The sequence below is a fragment of the Panthera pardus genome, unplaced genomic scaffold (genome assembly GCF_024362965.1).
Source record: "Panthera pardus isolate Hobbes unplaced genomic scaffold, ASM2436296v1 HiC_scaffold_16, whole genome shotgun sequence".
NCBI classification, from domain to species: Eukaryota; Metazoa; Chordata; class Mammalia; order Carnivora; family Felidae; genus Panthera; species Panthera pardus.
The window spans coordinates 67,279,016-67,300,179 of record NW_026526721.1 but is presented as its reverse complement, the minus strand read 5'-3'; the positions used below and the strand labels follow the sequence as shown (position 1 = coordinate 67,300,179).

Below are 21,164 nucleotides of genomic sequence, written 5' to 3'. Positions count from 1 at the left end.
AATTTAAAAAATAAATGCTGGAACAGTTGCCCCTATGAGAAGACTCTCCATTGGACACCTGGAGCTGTTCTGGAGGAGGACTATCTCAAAGTAAGGAAATCTTCCCCAAATAAAGCTATTTATGTTTCCATAAACCTGACTTTGAAGCAGATTATCCAACATACCCTCATCTCACATGCTGGAAACCCATCTAATTGATTCCCTCCAATGTAGTAAACCTCAAGCAGAAATGTAATGTTATTGAATAGTGGGTCTTATATCTGTCAGGAACTGGGCAGGATGTAGGGCAGTGGGTCTCAAAATGAGGTCCCTGGACCACCACTACCAGCAGGAGTAGCATCACCTGGAACCTGTTAGAAATACAATTTTTTTTTGCCAAAAATGCAGATTCCTGGGCCCTGTCCCAAAATACTGAGGGTGGAATCCTGAAATCTACATTTTTAAAAAATATATGAAATTTATTGTCAAATTGGTTTCCATACAACACCCAGTGCTCATCCCAAAAGATGCCCTCTTCAATACCCATCACCCACCCTCCCCTCCCTCTCACCCCCCATCAGCCCTCAGTTTGTTCTCAGTTTTTAAGAGTCTCTTATGCTTTGGCTGTCTCCCACTCTAACCTCTCTTTTGTTTTTTCCCCTTCCCCTCCCCAATGTGTTTCTGTTAAGTTTCTCAGGATCCACATAAGAGGGAAACCATATGGTATCTGTCTTTCTCTGTATGGCTTAAGAAATACAAATTTTTATATTCCACCCTGACCTACTGGGTTAGATACTTTGGGGGGTGGGGCCCGGCAATCTGTGGTATATATTAAATACAAGCCATGTATACTCAAGTTTGAGAACCACTTCTGGACTATCACAACAACTCTTTTTTATCTGCACTGGTATAGGCTAGTAGAGTCTGTTCCTGGCCCTGAAAAGTCTATTTCCTAGGAATAGTTTTAAAATGAACCTTTTTTCCCAACACTATAGTTTTTTTTTCCCCAAGCATAATCTAGCAAATTAGAAATGCATTGGAACACATACACAATAGTTTCCTGTCAATGTCAATTTTTTCTTCGGTTTTTCTGAAATCTTTCTCATGCAATAATTCTTAACATCCAATCACACCAGTATATACCAGGAAACATAGTTCAGAAATCATTGCTCTGTAGCTAGGGTAACTTTCAGAATCCATAATCAGTATGCATGATTTGTAGAATCAGAGAAAATGGCCATTAACCACAGATTGGCCACTTTTCGTCTTCTCTCCCAGCCAGATGGAGGGGATTTACCTATCCGGTGATCATTCTCTTCTACCTTTCTCTGGAAGAAACTTGGGAGTTCTATTTTTAAACTTATATCTTTCATTATTAAATTCCCCTTTCAAATTTGCCAAATGGATATATATGCTTCACAACCAGTGGATTATCTCCAGATAATAAGGTCCAGGATCCTGTTTACATGTGACCATTAGAAGTCACTTTCACAAATCTCTTCTGTCCAGTACCTCCTGTTCCCTTCTTTCTCTGGCAGCCCTTCTGGGGCTCAGAAAGGCCTCTCCTTCAGGAGCTGGAATAACCCTGAACATTCTGCAATCTGTAGCTATCCAGTGCACTCTCAGTGTCTCTCTGCCTGTTCCTGAGCCTGTGAATGGCTTCTGAAGACATGGTCTGGATAAGAGGAGGCCACAGAGGCCTAACAAAGAACTCTTACCACGTTGATTCCTCCATTCCTCTTCTTTTTTTTAAAAAAAAATTCTTTAATGTTTATTTATTTTTGAGAGAGAGAGAGAGAGACAGAGCGTGAGCGGGGGAAGAGTAGAGAGAGAGAAGGAGACCCAGAATCTGAAGCAAGCTCCAGACTTGAGCTGTCAGCACAGAGCTTGATGTGGGGCTCGAACTCACAAACCACAACTGAGCCATCCAGGTGCTCCCCTCTATTCCTCTTCTGAAATGAAATCCTATTTTCTTATTTTGATTGTTTCTCTCTTCTCTTCCTCTTTTGCTGTGTGTGTGTGTGTGTGTGTGTGTGTGTGTGTGTGTGTGTGTGTCAGAAGTTTCCGAACTGGTTTTTAAGACTTCTTCCAATCCCTCTGATGAGAAATAAACTCTTTTAAAAGTTATGGTAAAGGTTACTATTCCTGTTGCTATTTAGCTATGCCCATGCGCTGACTATAGTAGACCAGGGGGCAAACTATGGCCAGATTTGGCCCACCCATTTTTGTAAACACTCCATTGAAATAATAGGCATGCCTATTAATTTGAATATTATCTGTGGTTGGTTTTATGCTACAAGGGCAGATGGGCCTACAAAGCCTAAAATATTTACTATTTGATCCTTTACACAGAAAGTTTGTTGACCCCTGAATTAAACTGAACACAGAGAAAACTCTGCCTTTATTGTGACTGTATGCCAACAGCTTTGGGAATAGCTATGTGCCTGGTGTGCACAATGGTTTCTGCAGATTAAAAGAAGCTGATTCCGTCAGCCTTTCTGATTAGAGGGATGGGTCCAACAGCCTGTTTTGTGGCCAGAGAAACAGGTCACTTCTTCCCCTTGGTTGCCATCTGACTCAGGAGGCATCAGGGGTCTTGTTTGTTTACCATTTTCTCACATGAAGAGAATGGAGTGGGTTGTGTGGTGGGGATTACCCCAGTGAAAAAACTTTAAAGATGGGAAGTCCAAGCTGAGAAGCTGAATCACCAGCAGCAACCATTTCTACCCACTTTGATACTGCCAAATGAGTCAGTTCCCTGGGAACCAGTTACCTTCCTGTGAAGATGACCTTAAGAAAGAGTATGATTGGTGTGGTTTGGTTGGGAAACAGAAAAACCACTACCTCCCATCTAGCCCATGCATGATCTGGGTGAGGTGTAGGCCTGACGGGAGGAAGCCCAGCACTTCAAGTGAGGAAGAAATGTTTGGTGATCATTTTAATTCTGCTCCCTTATCATTGGATGGATGTAAATTCTCTGGTGAACTTGTCCTCTTGCATTTCCCTCATTTTCTTCTCCCCCTCCACTTCATAGCTCCACTTCCCACCACTCTGAGGCTCGGATAAGGGCTCCTGACATTAGATTAGAGAACATCAGAAGAGGAGGGGGCTTATGTCAATGCCTTTTAGCCAAGCACCACCAGGACAGGGGAAAGGGAAGCACCTAGGGTGCAGAATGTGAGAGGCACTGCTTGTTATGGCTGGCCCTAGTCCTGGCTCTTCTGGAGGAACAGCCTTGTGGTTGGGCAAGTTAGGTTTGTTACTTATTTCAGAGAAGCAGAACTGTGGGTCATCTCAGAGAAGGTGGTAGAAAGGACTACAGGGCTGAAGCTTGTGTGAGGGGATTTTGCAGAGGGTTTAAGGAAGCAGGGCTTGGGATGCTGCCAGGAAGCAGGGGTCATTCTATGATTGGGCATCTTAGTGACTCTTATCCAAAAGGAAGGAAGACTAGAGTGAGGCTGAAGCTGTAATTGGTAAAGAAGCAGTAGTAATCTGAGCCAGGACAGGGAAATGTTTGGTCATTTTTGTGGTTTGGATAATGTTAACGTTTTGTTTTGTTTTGTTTTTATCTGTGCTCAGACATGATTGTGGAGTGTCCATCACAGTCGCAGAGTGGCCTTGTTTGATGGTGATGTTCTATGAAATTGCATATATTCAGCATGAAAACACCCACCCAGCTCCCAGGTATCGGGAGCCATTTTTCTCTTTCTCACAGATCAGTTACTCATTGCCTCACTCTTTTTCACTTTCCTTAAAGTCACAAGATCACAGGATAGTGGAGCCAGAAAGGACTTTAGAAACCAGCTAGTTCAAACTTCGAATGTTTAAGTTAAGGAAATGGAAGATCAGAGATGTTGCCTGCCTTGCCAATATCACACAGCCAGTTAGTACTGTGTCTCACACAGAGCATCACACAGCTGGTACTGGGACCCAGGTTTCTTGACTCCAGAAGCCCTGAATACCCTGACCCTAACTCCTTCAGCAGCCTCACCTGTAGGTGTAGGGAGAGCCTACACCTCTCTCCCTCTTCCTGTGCTCCATCCAGTCTGCCTTCACTTCCTCCAACAGGCCACGTTCTTAATTGTCTCAGGCCCTTCCCACAAGCTGTTTTCTCTGCTTGGAATGCTCTTCAACGCCTCTGACCTGCACTTCTGGCTTTCTTCATTCCTACTCACCCTTCAGGGTTGGCTCAAATCCCATCACCTCTCAAGGAAGCCCCTTCGGACTCTCTAGGCCTTGCTCTTCCTAGTGCTCTCTGTATCTTCCTGGCATTTCCCTGCCAGTCCCTCTGAGTGTCCAGGCAGGCAGGGATCTGGTCTATCTCTTTCACTGCAGTATGCTCTGGACATAGCAGGTACTCGATAATGAACGGACACTTTACCCCAAGCCTGGTGGAGGTTCTGCGGCTAGAATTCTTTTTATAGAACAATAGAAAAAAGCATTCTGAAATCTTTTCTGTGTGCCTTTATATAAAGTCTGATTGCAGGTAAAGTCTGATTGCAAGTAAAGTCTGATTGCAAGTAAAAAATACAACAGTAAAGCAAAAATGCTGAGGTGTTGCAAGTAGGTGGAGGATGAATTTGATGATTCCACCCCAATGTCGTCCTTCCTGTGATCACTATCTGGACATGCGGGTGTGCTGGAAAGGCCAGCATGCAGCTGGGAGCCCTTCACATCCCTGAACCAGAGATGGGTCCCAGAGTCTGAAGCTGCTATTGCATCATTATGTAAAATGTTAGAAGACAATTAGAGTAGGCTGTTTGTCATGAAAAATACTATAAAGATGAGATAGTCCAGACAGCTTATGTAAATGGATCTCTCTGACGTGCTGATGAAAACTATGGCTGCTCTTCCCAGAAAAATGCACATCTGCACGTAATTCTATTTGTTGCAGGTGTTTCATATACCTGAAAAGCAAGGTTATATGATTTGAGGTTTTTCTCTCTGTGGAGAAGTATATCTCTGTTACCTCTGTGGAGAGGCAGAGCAAAAATGGAAGCTAAATTTCCTTATTCTCCATAAACCGTCCTTTCCCATAATATCAAAATGTTTATTCCATCATGAGATGGAACAGGGCATAGCAGTTGAAGGCACAGGTTCTGGAAGAAGCCAGGGTTCCAATCTCTGCTTTGACTAGTTGGTGAGTTGGGGCAAGTTGTAATTTCTGTGCTTTTGTTTCTGCATCTATAACACAGGAATATAACAATGGTGGGGTTGCTGTGGGGATTACATTAAAATAATCTTGTAAGAACATATCACAGAGCCTAGTTCGATAAACATTAGTTCTTAACATGATAGAGATGCCCTCCCTCCCGCGTCTTTGATGAGAAAGGTCACTTTGCTGTTTTTCTCTGGTCCCAGAATATACCTGGTTTAGCTCACCCACAGCATGGCTACCTTCAAACAAGTGTTTGATAATGAGAGAGGCCTGGGGCAGAAAGCCAGGCAAGCCACCCAACTAGCTAGATTAGAGGTGCAGTTAGCATCCTGTCCACAGGGTGGATATTAGCTGTATGGCACACTCCTACCATGGGATCACGATCAGGACATTTTCTGATGTCTCCAAGGTGACCACAGGCCAGATGATGACACTGAGAGAGCTGCAAAAAGTCCGAGTCGAGTCGATGGCAAAGAAAGCAAGCAAGGAAGGTCGTCTCAAGATTCCACAGGGAGAGATGGGTTTCAGGTTTCAAAGTGCAAATCCCTGATCTTTATGTATCAGCCTGATAGGTCTTTGCAACAACTTGGAAGCGTGTTTGTGAAGAAACCAAGAAAGAAGCTCCTTGGCTGAAAAAAACTGTTGGAGACAGACGCCTAGGAGGGATCAGGAGACCATAGTTTAGTCTCTGCTCTGCCACTCGCCCTCAGGACCAGCTGTTGCTCTTCTCTGGGCTTTGGTCTCTTTATCTGTAAGGTTTTCTGAGTTGGGCAGCAAAGGTTTGGTGAGTCCTGCAGGCGGAGCCTCAGTAGAGGGCTGGGCTTAGAAGTGGCCACTGTCCCCTCCCCTAGCCTTCTACAGGTGAGCAACTGTCTGGGGGACTGGGTGGCGGGAGGGGCAGTGAGAGGATGCCCTTAGGGGAAGCGGGCTCCTTTCTCCGCCGTCAGCAGCCCCCGGCCGGCCGCTCTGGCGCAGCCCACCGTCATTCCGCCCGAGCGCCCACGCGCCCGCATCAGCCAGGGTACCGGCTGTGCTGGAGCAGAAAGATCGCAGATCGATTTCCAGCCCTGCCTGGCCGTGGCGTCAGCAGGGAAGAGAGGTTGTTTTGACTTGTAGTGCGTGGAGCTAAGGGAGAGGCCTTCTAATGGCCTTGGGCGCCGGCCTCGGGCGAGGGGTCACCGCCTTTGGACTTTTCTGCTCCACGAAGGCGACCCATGCAAAAGGCTGCCCCTGCGTGCCTCGGCTGGGTTTGGGGGATCGCGTCCCAAGGTCCTAGGCTCTTCTAGGGGGTATTGATAAGACCAGAGACACACTCTGCGCAAAATAAATACATAATAAGGACTTGTTACTTTGAAGTAGCCATATTGACCTGGCCAGAGAGTTATTTAGATGCCATTAGAAAAAGTTTTGTTTGCTTTAAGAAATGATGCAGTAATGTGCCCATCAGAAGCTCAGTTCTGCTTCCTGAATCTCTCATGGGCGAGTGGTGTGGGCAAGCTGCCGGGCACTTTATGCACACACCCTGTGTACGTGGGCTATTAGAGCTAGTGGGGACTTTAAAGGGAATTACTTAGCTAATGAGAAACCAAGGGTTGAGACAAAGTGAATTGTTTTTATCCCCAGCGGGTCATGGGTCTTCCCAAGGGCCTCTTTCAGTCTCCATTACTTCACTGTGTAGAATCTTTTCTGAAATAATGATATTGTCTTTTGGAGGCTGTCTCAGAAAAAGACCAACACAACTTCAGTCCTAGAAGAAAGTGGCCAGCCCAGTTCTCCCTTTCTCATAGAATTCTCAGTTAATGTGCCTGTGGCAGAAAGGAGGGGTTTGAATAGCTGTGGATTCAGGTGGTTGTGTGGAAAATGGATAGCTTAATGGATCGAAAAGGAAGTGGGAGGGGCTCCTGGGTGGCTCAGTTGGTTAAGTATCTGACTCTTGATTTTGGTTCAGGTCATGATCTCAGGGCCCTGAGATGAGCCTGCTGAAGATTCTCTCTCCCCCTCTCTCTCTGCCCCTCTTGCACTGTCTCTGTCTAAAAAATAAGCAAATAAATAAATAAATTAATTTAAAAAAAATGAAGTGGGAGAAGATGGGAGTTAAATGACAAATAAGAGAGAGGTGAGTAAAACCTATTTTATATTTGCCATAGTTGTTTGTTAAGATTCATTGAGTTCAGGGTTCAGTTCTCAAGGTGGCTTAATAAAAACTTCAGGAATACAGCTTCTTCCATACTACCAGGTTAATTCTTCATATGCATTGCATGAAAGATTAATGAATTCAGAGTTCTCTCTGAACCCCTGTTAGATCCCCATTCTGCCCCATGTGGACCATCTAGGTGAAAATTTGCTGTGGGTAGAGAGATCCTAAAGCTTGGGTAGGGAGGCTGGGTTGGATCTAAGACAGGAAAAATTTTAGCACCAATATGGTAGCTGGAACAGTGAGGCTTAATGATTCTCCAAGGAAGGGAATGAGGGGGAAAAACATAAATGGTAGCCTTAGAGTACAATTTCCTAAAGTGTTCTTGGTCAAATATAAACATTGTGTGAAATAAAAGTAAACATGTTTGTTAACCGTAGGACTTATCAGTGCTTTTAATAGCCTAATATGCATGGTAGAATCTCCAAGAAAAGGACATAGTAAATAAAGTTGAAAGATAAGAAAAATATAGTTTCATTCTGTTAATTTTATTTATTTTTAATTTATTTTGAGGGGGGAGGGAGAGAATGCACATGCTTGTGTGTGAACGGGGGAAGGGTGGACAGGGAGAGAGAGAATTCCAGGCAGTCCCCATGCATGAGTGTGGAGTCTGATGCAGTGCTTAAATCCATGAAAGGTGAGATTGTGACCTGAGCTGAAATCAAGACTCAGATGCTTAACTGACTGAGCCACCCAGGTGCCGCTCATGCTGTTAATTTTCTTATTCTTATTTTTTCTCTCTTCTCCTGGATTTCAAGTTCATGGTGCTGAAAATCCTTGATGTAATACGATTTATTTATTCGTATTTAGCTGTGATTGTCAGGGATACTCATGATGACGAACAGGGATGCTGCTCTATATTTCCCGTGAAAATTTCAGTCTGTGTCACACCGGATTCCCAATAGTTGGAAATCATCAGTACTATCTTACACTTCCCTGGATCAGACTTATTGTCATAACTTGCCAAACTTTCTACATGTTGCTTGGTAGCATTAGCATTGGCTGGGGATTGAGACTGGAAGCAGAGCAAGAAGGAGTAGTCAGATGCAAACAAGCTCTGGGAGGAGGTGCATTGCTGCTCCCTGTGATTGATACCAGAATGGACCATCCTTCTTTTGTCTTGTTTGCCTTGGGATCAGGTATCTCTCCTATTTCTCTTTTTAATAAAAACATTTTTGTTGAGGCATAACTTACATATAATAAAGTTCACAAATCATGAAACTACAACCTGATGAATTCTTACAAATGCACAACATCCATACAAACACCATCCAGATCAAGACATAGAACATTCCCAGCACACCAGAAGACTCCCTCATGCCTTCTCAGAATTATACCCCCCAATTTGATTCTATCACTCTAAATTAGTTTTGCTTATTCTTTAACTTGAGAGCAAGCATGGAGACACTTATTGCCCTGAAGGTTAATGCACCTTGACATTGCTATTACTCAGCTGCCCCAGCTGTTACATATGCATATATGCATATGTACATGCAGATATAGCAGTATGGCAGCACTGGGATGACACTTGTCACAGAATTCTGAATATTTTACTTCATGTGCATAATGTTGTTGACATGGCAGAGAAACAGAGAATGGGAGTAGGAAGGCAAGTATGTTTCTAGTGAGGCTGCCCAAAGCCTCACACTCTAGATCAAACCAAGTCTGTAAGGCAGGAACTCCTCTTGTCTAAATCACAAGAAGCTGAACAACATGGAAACTGTAGTATTTGGGATTCTACAGTAGATCTCAGATGTCTGAATTATCCACTAAATGCGTCATCAAACTTGTGTGATAGGTGGTACATCTTCATCCCTCTAACTTTTGACTGGTGTCTTTGTCACTCTAACCTTCATGGTTGGCCCAACCCTAACCCAGGGTTTGAACTAGTTCCCACTTTTGGCTCCAGGAAGGCCCCGCTTGTACAGACCTAGCTCAACAGATTCCCCCTTCATTTTGGTCTGCTATGACTTTGGTGACCTTAGTCTTGGTGATCCCTGATCCCAGTTACCCTGGTGTCAGTTTTGGTCTCTGATCCCCGATCCATGGTGGCTGTCCCTAATGCCAACAACCTGCTCTTCTGGAGCTTGGACAACTGCAGCCTTATGCTTGTATGGACTCAGGAGATGAATTGAAGATCCTGTTTCTATAGGTGGGTTACATCATGCTGACAACTTCTGCAGCTGAATCAAGCCCTCACTGCTTTTGGGGCCATTTGAATCTTAAATGAAGCTAGTTGGATTTATCTATAAAATGCATCTGTCCACCTCATATCTGTCTACTTCTCCTTGGTTCACACCCCCAGTCCAAGCCATCATTTTCTTTTTTTTCTAAGTTTATTTATTTATTTTGAGGGGTGGAGGGGCAGAGAGAGAAGGAGAGAGATCATCCCAGGCTCCACACTGTCAGCACAGAGCCCAATGTGGGGTTTGATCCCACAACTGTGAGATCATGACCTGAGCTGAAATCAAGAGTTGGACCCTTAACAAACTGAGCCACCCAGATGCCCCCACCCCAAGCCATCATTTTCTATACCTGAATGACAGTCTCCTATCTGGTCTCCCTGTTTTCACTCTTACTCTAAAATAATCAGTTTCCCCCCATTTTTCATATAGCAGTTAATCTTTTAAACACCAAAAGTGATCTGCTTCTTCATCCCCATTTTGTATGACTCTCCCTTTGTTTATTATTTTTAATCACCCTAATTTCTTACCTGTTCCTGCAACACAGCAAGCTCTTTGGCCTTGGTGTTACCTCTACCTGGAATGCTTTTCTCCCGGCTGCCTCCTTCTCATCCTCTGATCTGACCTTAAATGTCACTTCCATAGGTAAGTCTTTCCTGACTACTCTGTCAAAAGTTGCCCTCACCCCATTTGTCTGGTATCCCTGTCTGTTTTTTCTTCATAGCACTTATATCTATAATCACCCACTCTGAAACATGTAATTGTAATTTGCAAATGCAAACATGTGATTGTTTATCTGTTTGCTTATTATCGACTCTCTAGCTCCAAATCTAGATTGTAACTCCTTGAAGGTAGGGACCTGTCTCTCTTGTTCACAGCTGAATCCTCAGGAATTAGCATAGTGTCTAAAATTTTGTAGGGGCTCAGTACATATTTATGATGAATGAATGAGTAGGTTATTTATACCCCCGCTCCTTTCCTACCTTCTACATCCAGTTCATCATGAGATGCTGTAGATTTTGCTCTTAATTAACTCTTGATTTTTTCCACTTCTTTCCAGCTCCACCACTACCACCCTAGGTGAAGCTGCCATCAACCCTCACGTGGCTTGCTGTAATGGCTTCTCACATTGCACCCCTGCATTCAGTTGGGCTCTCCTCCAATCCATTCTTCTCCTTGCAGTGGGAGTGATCTTTGAATACAGAAATTTAGTCATTTCATGTTCTTGCTTAAATCACTTCATTGGCTTCCTTTGCTGTGAAGGTCAAGACCACAGTTCTTATGGTGGTCTGCAAGGCCCTGAGCTCCCAACCTCATTTTCTTCTCTACAACCTTTATTCTCATTATTCCAGATGTGACCATGCTCTGTTTCTTCCAGCCGCAAGACCTTTGCATCTGTTTATCCACTGCGAATCTGCTCCTCCCCATTCTTTGCTACACAAGTCCTGTTCATTATTTGGATCTCAGCTCACATGTCATGTACTTAAGAAAACTCCCTGAACCCTCCTTTCATCCACACAAGATTGGGTCCACTCGGCTACATAGAATTATACTTTCCCATCATTGCACTTAAAACAAGTTCTAATAGGACACTTATTTCCTATTTGTTAAATTATTTGTTTATGGCTTGTTGCCTTCATAGTAAGCTCTATGGGGATAAGGGTTATGTCTGTTTGGTTCACTGTTATATCTCCAGTGGATGGCATAATGCCTTATATGTAGTAAATACATAAATATATGTTGAATGAATGAATATAAATTAAAAAACAAAATTCCAAATGGTGAAATTAAATCTATAAATTATATGTGAGTAACATTAGCTCATTATTGATGAGGCACTCTTTCATCTGCCAAAAGTTGCTGATAGTATATACACTGACATCTTTATAACTTACGGAGTCTATACATTTCAATTTTTGTATTAATAAGAACATCAAAAATACTAGTTAACATTTATTGAGCACTTTTTATGTGCCAGACTGTACTAGTGTCTGAAAGTTAGTCCTCCCAACCACCTATTAGGATGGTACAGTTATTATTGCCATTTTCGTAGATGAGGTAACTATAGTTTCTAATTTTTCTAGCCCTTTTTAATGCATCATGGGAACTCCTAACTGTTCTCAGATTCCCTTATTTTCTGAAAGACAATGTCAAAAAAACCTTTCAGGTAAATATTAAATTGACCAGATCCTTTTAAAATTCCAAAACAGAGACCCCAGACTGAGATCATCACTACCCCCTTCCCCTAGGCTACTGAAAGGGAGAAATGCCAGTGGTGGTGATTCAAACTATGCCCCACCCATTCCCTTGCCCACACTCCGGTATTGGAAAAATCAGGTAAAATGATCATGAGGTCAAGGGCAAGGCATCCTTGAAGGGATAAACCTGCAGCCCAAGGAAACTAGAAAGGGAGAGAGTAGTTCTATCCACTTATGCTTTGATGATGTGGCTGTCCATAGAGTGACTGTAGGAGGTGTGCCCATCAAGAAACAAGATTAATTTGACAAACATACTTAAATAACAGTGCCTTACATTTGTATAGGGCTTGACAGTTTACAAAAGTGCTTTCGTGTCTGTGACCTAGTTTGATTCTCGTAACAGCTCATGAAAAGTAGACATTATGAACATCCCATTAAGATGAGCAAACAGAGGCTCCTCAAGGGTAAGGACCTGATGGAGGCCCACAGCTCTCAAGGGACACAGTCCTAGCTTAGTTCCGGAGGTTATGGTTCCCAAGGTTTCTGCCATCCCATGCACACATCCTTCAGAGACAGCCCCTTGAGGGCAGCTCTTGTTGGAGTTCAGAGCACATCTGACATGGGTGCCTCTCATAGAGCCAATTTCTGAGCTGTCCAAGAAAACCAATTACACCTGACTTGGCACCAAACTCTTGTCACTCAGCTTAATCATTACCTTATTTGCCAGACTTAGCTGGCTCTTAGCAACTTTGACCTATTTCCAAAAGTCAAATCCTTCCTCAAAGGTGGACACTTTGTCAAAACTGATGATATTCAAAAGAATGGGAAATATAGAGAAATGGCTGGATTATCCACCAAATATTAATGATGGACTTTTGGCTGTTTAAAAGCCTTTTAATTTTTGTTCTTTTCTGCCTTACTTGAAATCTCTATAATAAACTGTGTTTTGCTTTAATATTTATTTATTTTTAATGTTTATTTATTTGTTTTTGAGAGAAAGAGAGAGATAGCATATGTACATGCGTGGGGGAGGGGCAGAGTGAGAGAGGGAGACAGAGAATGCCAAGCAGGCTTTGCACTGTCAACATAAGCCTGATGCCAGGCTTGAACTCACGAACTGTGAGATCATGACCTAAGCCAAAATCAAGAGTCAGATGCTCAAATGACTGAGCCACCCAGGCCTCCCAGCCATGTTTTGCTTTAATGAGAAACAATAGGAACAGATTTCTTACAGAAAAATGTTGGAAGCAAATATTGCAGAATATTAACAGTAAGTAATTTTGACTTGTAGATATCAATGATTGTCACTTGTGTGGGCATGTGTTTTCCTGCACTGAACCCCCCAACTATCTTTTGATCTTTTGAGCAACAGAAGTGTCATCCAATATATGGAAAGCCTTTCAAGGTGCTTTACTTAAAAGGAGACAACACTCATTTGGCTGTGCACACACCGGTGTGTTGATTTAAAATAAATTAGTAAGTCATTTTATGCCTCATCCATAGCCCATCTGTACAGTTGTGCCCTTGGTTCACTCCTGGAGGCAGAAGGCCACAATCATGGCATGGCTCAGCTTTCTCATATGTGTGGGCAAAGACTCTCTTTCCATCTGTTATTCCGAGTAGTGAGGCAGCCATATTTTGGAGAATAGCCAAGGCAATGATAAAACTACTGCTTCCTTTCTTCTACCCTCCCCCTTAGTGGTCCAGAAAACTCTGGTTAATGTCCTTCCAGTGGCACAGATTAGTCTCTTGGTGATGCATTCCACACTCCTGAGGTTAATAAATGACTCTAAAGAAAAGCAAGTAATTTATCATGGGCTTTTGTTGTGACCCTTAATCCAGTCAATGAAAAAATACTGTGCTATGGGTGCTTTCAAACAAGGAATTGGTCTCACTGCCCCATTGCCACGTGTCCAGTTAGGGGACATGGCCTTTTCCTTGTTACTTTCATTCCAAGAAGTCCTTAGCAGCCAAGAGAGATTTTATTTGGCTAATGTCTCACCATTAGAATCTAGACTGTAAAGCATTCCTGTACAATCTAAGTACAAAGTGAATGACAACTGAATTTACCTGAATAGTAGTATATCTTTCTCTGTAGGGCTAGAGTTGGGACTTCAATGTGTTCTGCCTATGTCATAAGATGATCTTGATGTTCTGGGTCCATTCCCATCCCTCCTACCCAGTCCACTCTCTCCTTGGGATTTTTTAACATTTTGAACTAAGAACAGTAAGGTTGTGTCTGCATCCTCTTGTCTGAGTCATCCAAGTGATAGACTGGAGAACTTGGTTCTCTTCCAGCTCTGAAACTGCCTGTCCATACCCCCTTTTAAGATACCATAAAGCTACAATAGATGTTCTGAGGAAAGAAAGCTTTTATTTTTTCCAGAGGCCAGCACAAATTGCAGACTTTAATGAGCAAAATGGATATTCTCCATTAAAGATTCTCTAAAGAATCTTCAAGTAGATACTGTAGGTAGAAAAAAGACAGCAGAGTCATAAAGTATAATAAAGACAACAGAATCATAAAGTAATTTGCTAAAAGAGCAAATTAAAGAATCTGGCAAATGAAAGATCAGAAGGACAAAGGGATAAGGAAATAGTATACAACAGCAACAAAAATGCAAGTACTTCCAAAGGTCACCTTGGAGTTTTCAAAAAGAGAGGATAACACAGGGTCAAGTGTTGAGGAGCTAAATGTGGGTAGACAGTGCACTGATATAGGTCCAGGATAATTGGCAGAATTTGGTCAAGTGGAACAAGCACACGGAAGAAAATAGAAAGATATCTTCATGTGGGGGGCTTGTACCTCTTAGAAACCACAGCTGAAATAGTCAAGAACCAGCTTGTGCAAGTTGTCTTAAATTATCTTTGACCTCTCTTTGCTATGGTTGTCAAATTGGCACATAAAAACGAATGTTGATTTGAGTAATTTAGATAGGTGTTTTTGATACTGGCTTAACAACTATACCCAAATAGTAAGAAAAAAGATAGAAAGGTGTCTATAATGCCTATAGGCAATATATGGGCCCCAGGGTCAGGTGACTACTAAAGCAGTGGTTTGTTAACAAGGACCAGGAGGACCAAGAACACTATCATACCCATCCTTGGCCTAGACTTCTTATGTCGTATGATGTCCAGGTATATATATTTCAATATTAAAGAAAGGGATCCAGATAAGCTAGTTCATGTCTAGAGAAGGCAGACAGGACAATGAAAGCTTGAAAATGAAGCTATGAGGAGGAAACATTTGTGGGAATGAACTGTGATAGTTTGTCAGGAGAAAAGAACTCTTAGTTGGGACATGATTGGAGTCCTCAGGATGCTGAAAGAGGTCTTAGGTTTTTTTCTCAGTGGGACCAAGAATAGGACTGGACAGACAGGCAGAAATTCAAGGCAGCCAGATTTTAACGTGATGTAAAAAAGAATTTCCTATCAAAACTGTATAGCAACGTACTAGGTTTTCAAAAGCATGAGAAAAGTTTCCTGTTACAACAATTAAGACTATGCAACAATGGAAATACAGGCCTCCCAAAGTGAGGGTGTAAAAGTATTCAGAAAGAGGCTGGATGACCAGGTGTGAGGGAAGTGGAGGGCCGTAGGTGAGTGTGGACGGGTGATTTGCATGTCCCACTGGAAGAATCTACAATTCTAAGAACTATGTTGAATTTATACTGTACCTTTCTTTCTTGGAACTTAAAGTACTTTTACTTCTAGCCTCACGAGAGTAGTGAATCACAGAATAATGAAGCAATTTGCTTAAAAACTGTTTGTAGCTAATTTGGAATCAAAACCCTTCATAGGGGTGTAATTCTCCATGTTTTCTATACACATACACATATGAAGCTACTTGAGTTTACCTAGAGGCAACATGCTACATATATCCAAGGCTTTTCAGATTTTATAGGGTAAATATAGGGATACTGATTTATATGTTTTAATGTGTCAGTAAATTGAATCAAACAGTCCTAATGACAAACACGTAAAATAAAATAAATGAATGCTGTTACCTAGGTTGACTTCTGGCTAATCACTCTTGCTGTATAGGCCCAACAGGTGAGGACCACCTCTATGGTTCCTTCCAACTCTGCTGTATTACACACTAACTATCAAAGCTAGAGACAGCATTAAGACATGATGTCCAGACAGCCGGCTAGCTCTTGACAGGAAGTTGGCAGGCAGCAGGCATGAGAAGGGAATGGAGACCTTGCACTCTTCTTATTTTTTAGCAGTTGCCAATTTACACCATAGATGAGTAAAAACCCAGTATCAGAAGCATCCTCTGATCTCATTACTATGTGCAGAGTTAGTCTTTGGTTCTCCCTGGAACCTCTGGTATTGCTTTCCCTCCATTAGGGCAATGTGATTCAACTTCTTCCTTAACGTGATTCTCCATGTTCCACCCCTGCCACTTCACTGGCCCTGAGCCCATGTAAAAGTGTCTGGCAGGGACTGCAGCTCCTGAAAAGATGAACATGACTTTAAGGCTTGTACTCTTGCAGTACTTCCCTTTTCTTATCTACTTTAAGAATAAATCCAGTTTATCTGCTTAATAGGAAACTTGCATTAAGTTTGTTACTTCCTGGGGCTTGGGCTTCTGATTTACCCAGCACTTACTGTCTTACTTGGCAGAGGCCCATCTCTGTGGGGAACAGATCTTAGCAATGAATTGTCACTTAAATTGCCATCCTGTCACTGCCCCTCCTAAAAGCTATGCAGGTCTCACTGTCATCTTTCCCCTCCATGTCCTTTGTTGGATGCAGACTGAATAATCAGCCCCACCTGATTTATTTGCTTGTTTGTGGTCTCCCTTCATACTTTCCCATGAGTTCCTTTCATGTTCTGTCCCAAATCTCCCATTTCCTCCTGTGTTTCCCTCTTTCATTTCTTCCATGTTTGGAGTGGCCATCTGTCATCCTCCAGGGATGGTACTCATGGTTGCAGTCTCCCTCCTTCCTTCTCAGGCACTTTTTTTTTTTTTTTATATTTATTTATTTATTTTGAGAGAGAGAGAATGAGTGGGGCAGGGGAGAGAGAGAGGGAGACACAGAATCTGAAGCAGGCTCCAGGCTCTGAGCTATCAGCACAGAGCCTGACACAGGGCTTGAACACATGAACCGTGAGATCATGTCCTGAGCTGAAGTCAGATAGATGCTCAACCAACTGAGCCACCCAGGCACCCCTCAGGCACTTTAATAATTTTGTTTCCTTGTCTCTGGATTGTCACTGTTGGGATGTTTTAAGGAGCTGGTTAGGGCAGCGTTTCTTTCTTTCTTTCTTTCTTTCTTTCTTTCTTTCTTTCTTTCTTTCTTTCTTTCTTTCAAACCAGAACACTTATCTTGTGACTAATCATTGAATCCTTCAGATGAACTGGATGCTGCAACAGCCACCCTCTTGGGTTTAGGTGTTGTTCCTTCACAGAATCCATCTCTGAATCTGCGGCACACAATTTTTGGGTGCCTCTTTTGACCAGTCCCAGGGGTATTTCGTCTTTTAGCTCTGCCACTCCAGTTATACTTTCTCTTCTGCTTGGCAAGATAGACACATTTGCCACAGGTCAATTTCTGAAGGTAGTAGGACTTAGAGCCACAGCAGCAGCACAATGCATGCATCTTATTGCAATGCTTTTCAAATGATGACATCCCCTTCATCATATTGTTTCCATGGTGGAGACCAAAAAGAAGACTAGTTTTCAAAGTGTGGTTCTGGGACCAGCAGTATCAGCATCACCTGGGAACTTCTTAGAAATGCAAATTCTCAGGGTGCCTGGGTGGCTCAGTCAGTTAAGTGTCTGACTTCAGCTCAGGTCATGATCTCATAGTTCATGAGTTCAAGCCCTGCATTGGGCTCTGTGCTGACAGCTCAGAGCCTAGAGCCTACTTCAGATTCTGTGTCTCCCTCTCTCTCTGCCCCTCCCTGCTTGCACTCTGTCTCTCTCTCGAAAATAAACAAAACATTTTAAAAAGTTAAAAAAAAAGAAATGCAAATTATCAGTCCCTACCCCAGGGACTCTGAGTCATAAACTCTGGGTTAGGGCCCACCAATGTGTGATTCTGATACCCACTCATTGCATTAGGAGGTGGTTTTGGCTGGGACTCAAAACTACTCAAATCCTGACTTCAAGGTTTTGGAGGAAAATGTATCTACAGAGAATATTAGCTGGGGCTGTGGCCCCAAACCCCAGTGTCAAATTCTAGTGGGCCACATAGAAAATCCTTCTTCTCTACTACACTAGCCTAAGTAATCTAGATCTAAGGCATATGATTTTGCCTCTTGCTCCAAGGCTAAACTTGACTTGAGCTCTTTCCAATCAAGCATGAGAAAAGTGTGCTCCAAAATATAAGGCAGCTCAGTCACTAGAGATGCCAAACACTATATGTAATGATGAAATGTTAAAAGCCCTCCTTTCAAAATCAGGAACAAGACAAGAATGCCCCATCATCATTTCTCTTTCACATTTTCCCAGAGGTTTTAGACAATTTAGTGATAGGAAGGTATCAAAAGTATAAGGTTTAGAAAAGAAAAATAAAATTATCATTAATTATAGACAAGATAATTTTAGAATCTACATAAAAATAATTAGAATTAATAAGAGAATTTACCAAAGTTTCCAGATATGTAGTAGGTAAAAGTCAATTGCATTTCTATTAATCATCATTAACAGAAATATATATTTTGTAAATAGATACTATTTATAATAGAAAAAAGTAAGTTTCTCAAGAAGAGAATGAACTAAATATGTATAAGATTTCTTTTTGGAGAGAACTTCACATTAGTGAAAGACACTGAAGACAATCTAAATAAATTGATATCTCTGTTCACAGAAGACTCCATATTGTTATCATGTCAATTCTTCCCAAATTGATCTATAGAAACACTACAATTCTAATAAAAATCTCAGCAGATATGTGTATGTATACACTTGCCATCAGGTGTGTGTGTGTGTGTGTGTGTGTGTGTGTGTGTGTGTGTGTGTGTGTTGTATGCACACACCTTGACAAACTGCTTCTATAACTTATGTGGATGAACAAAGGCCTAGAATATTCAATATTTCTGAAGAAGAAGAAAATGGAAGGGAGGCTTACCCTATCAGCTGCCAAAACAATATTATGCTGGAATAACTGAGATAGTTGATAATGGCAGGGAAGACAAATAGTAAAGAGCAGAGAACACAGAAAGAGACTCATGAATACACAGAACCTTGATAATTGACATGGTGTTGTATTGGTGGGAGAAAGAGTGGACTTTGCCTCAACAGTTTTGAGACAGCTGGTTAACCATGTGGGGGAAGTGAATTTGGATCTCTACTCAGATCATGCACAAAAATCAACTGCAATGGTTTGAAGATTTAAAGGTGACAGGCAAAGGACCGGGGGCAGCAGAGTCCCACACCCCCACCTCTATCCCCACCCCTACCTGTACCCCCACTTCACCTGCCGCTACTAAACTCCACTCACTCCCAGTTTCCAGGTCGGCAGATGTACTGTTGAATCTCAACAGAGTTACCTTGAACTTAGGGAATCTTTTGAAACAAAAGCAAATCCTGCCATCATGTTGCAGCCCAATACAATGTGAATTTACTTTAAAAAAATAAATGTGTTCTTCTCTGCCATTTTTAAGACAAGATTTCCATTAGCAAGGCATTCTATTTTCCATTAATCAAAGTTTATGGTTCACACAAAAAAATTCAGAAGAAAATATAAAATGTCTTATAACCCCAAGTATGGAAAGATTTCTTAAACAAGTTTTAAAAAGCACAAATAATAAAAGGTGACAAATTCAATTACATTAAACTAAGAACTGTTAATGAAAAGATCAAAAAAAAAAAAAATCCTAAAAGGGAAAAGACAGGCTGCAAACAGAAAGGGGATAGTTGTAGCAATGTAACTGAAAAAGGAGTAGTATCTAGAATATACAGCATTCCTATTGAAAGAAAAAATAGAAACCTCCCAATGTCAAAGCAATGGGTAAAAGACATGAACGGGCATTTCAGAGAAATACGAATAGACAAGCACATATACATTGGTAATCAAGTTAAAACCAGAACAATTTGGCAACAACTCAATTGTTGGCAAGGATGTGGATAAAGGAGAACTGTCATACACTAATGATTGAAGTTTCAATTGGTAAAATTACTTTGGAGATTCATGTCACATTACCTAGTAAACATGAAGATGTGCATACTCTGAGCCTAGCACTTTTATCCCTAGGTAGAATGCCCTAGAGACTCTTGTATATGTGCCAAGGAATCATGTACAAAACTGTTTATAATAACATTTAAAAAATAACATCAGAAAATTTCAAATACCAATTGCTGATCTACAGGAGAATAGATAAGCTTTGGCACACTCAGAGTGAAATTCTGTACAGCAGTGAAAATGGAACCAGAGCTATAGTCATTAACATGGATTATTTAACAAATACAATATTTTTAAAAATGCACATTGAAGAATGCAAACAGCATGATTCCATTTGTACAAATACAAAATTCAAAACAATGCAAATTAAACTATTGTTTAGGGATACAGATGTTTTTGATATAATATAGGCATTTAAAAAAATCACTCTCATTCTTCAAAACCATGCATTAATAGTAACAGAAATTATGGACTGTTTCCTTATGGAAAAAATTCTAGATAACTTTGTAAACAGAATATTAATAAAACCAATACAAATCCTAATAAAAACATTAGTATAATTACAAGACATATTACATTCTTAAGTAAATATGTCTGCAAACATTAGAATTTATCTTATAGAAAAGAGGAAGATAGCTTTTTAGAAGAAGGCTTAAGGAAGGTTGAGGAAGCTGCTTTTGGGCAAAGATCCTAAGCCTGAAAATCAGGAAGAACTGTGTAACAAGCACTTCCTATTTAGGTATAAGCACTTCCCAGATAGGGTATAAGTCTAAAAGAAATCAAGAGAAGAACTTGGGATGGGTAGGTTTTGTGTACAGAAATTCAGTTTGATGCCTTCAGCTGTGTTAGTATACTTTGCAGTTAGCTACTGCTCCTTAGTAGTACAGAACATTTATGTGTGGAGAAAAACGTTATATAAACAATGTAACTTTTGTGTATATTGACACAATTCCCTTACTCATTGTATTAAAGTAACACAAGTTGTAGCATAATGAACTGAACATACATATATTTCATAAAACTATAAAGTAAAGGAATGTGAAATACAAATTTGGCAGTAGTTAATCTCTTTGGAGAAAGGAACAGGATGGGCTTGATTAGAGGCACAGAGGGGTTCCAAAGAATTAATATTCTTAAACTGATTATGGGCATGCAAGTATCCATTTTATTATTATTCTTTAATATTCATATAATATATATATATTACATATCTCTAGTATGAATATTTCATAATAAGTCAAGCAATGTTTGATATTTTCATTGTAAAATGTTAGGAAAATATAAAATGAAGAATCAAAAATTGAAGTTAGTTATGTA

At 41.2% G+C, this 21,164-nt stretch overlaps 2 protein-coding genes across 3 annotated transcripts in view; both read right to left on the bottom strand.

Annotated features, from left to right (window-relative positions):
• The window catches only part of CASR (calcium sensing receptor), a 77,946-nt gene that overhangs the window by 41,313 nt on the left and 15,469 nt on the right, over positions 1–21,164 (bottom strand). The window lies entirely within an intron of this gene.
• On the bottom strand, positions 16,992–17,580 carry LOC109266473 (60S ribosomal protein L37-like). Its single transcript, XM_053903437.1, has one exon. The coding sequence runs from the start codon at positions 17,361–17,363 to the stop codon at positions 17,055–17,057; it is 309 nt and encodes a 102-aa protein (XP_053759412.1). The 5' UTR covers positions 17,364–17,580; the 3' UTR covers positions 16,992–17,054.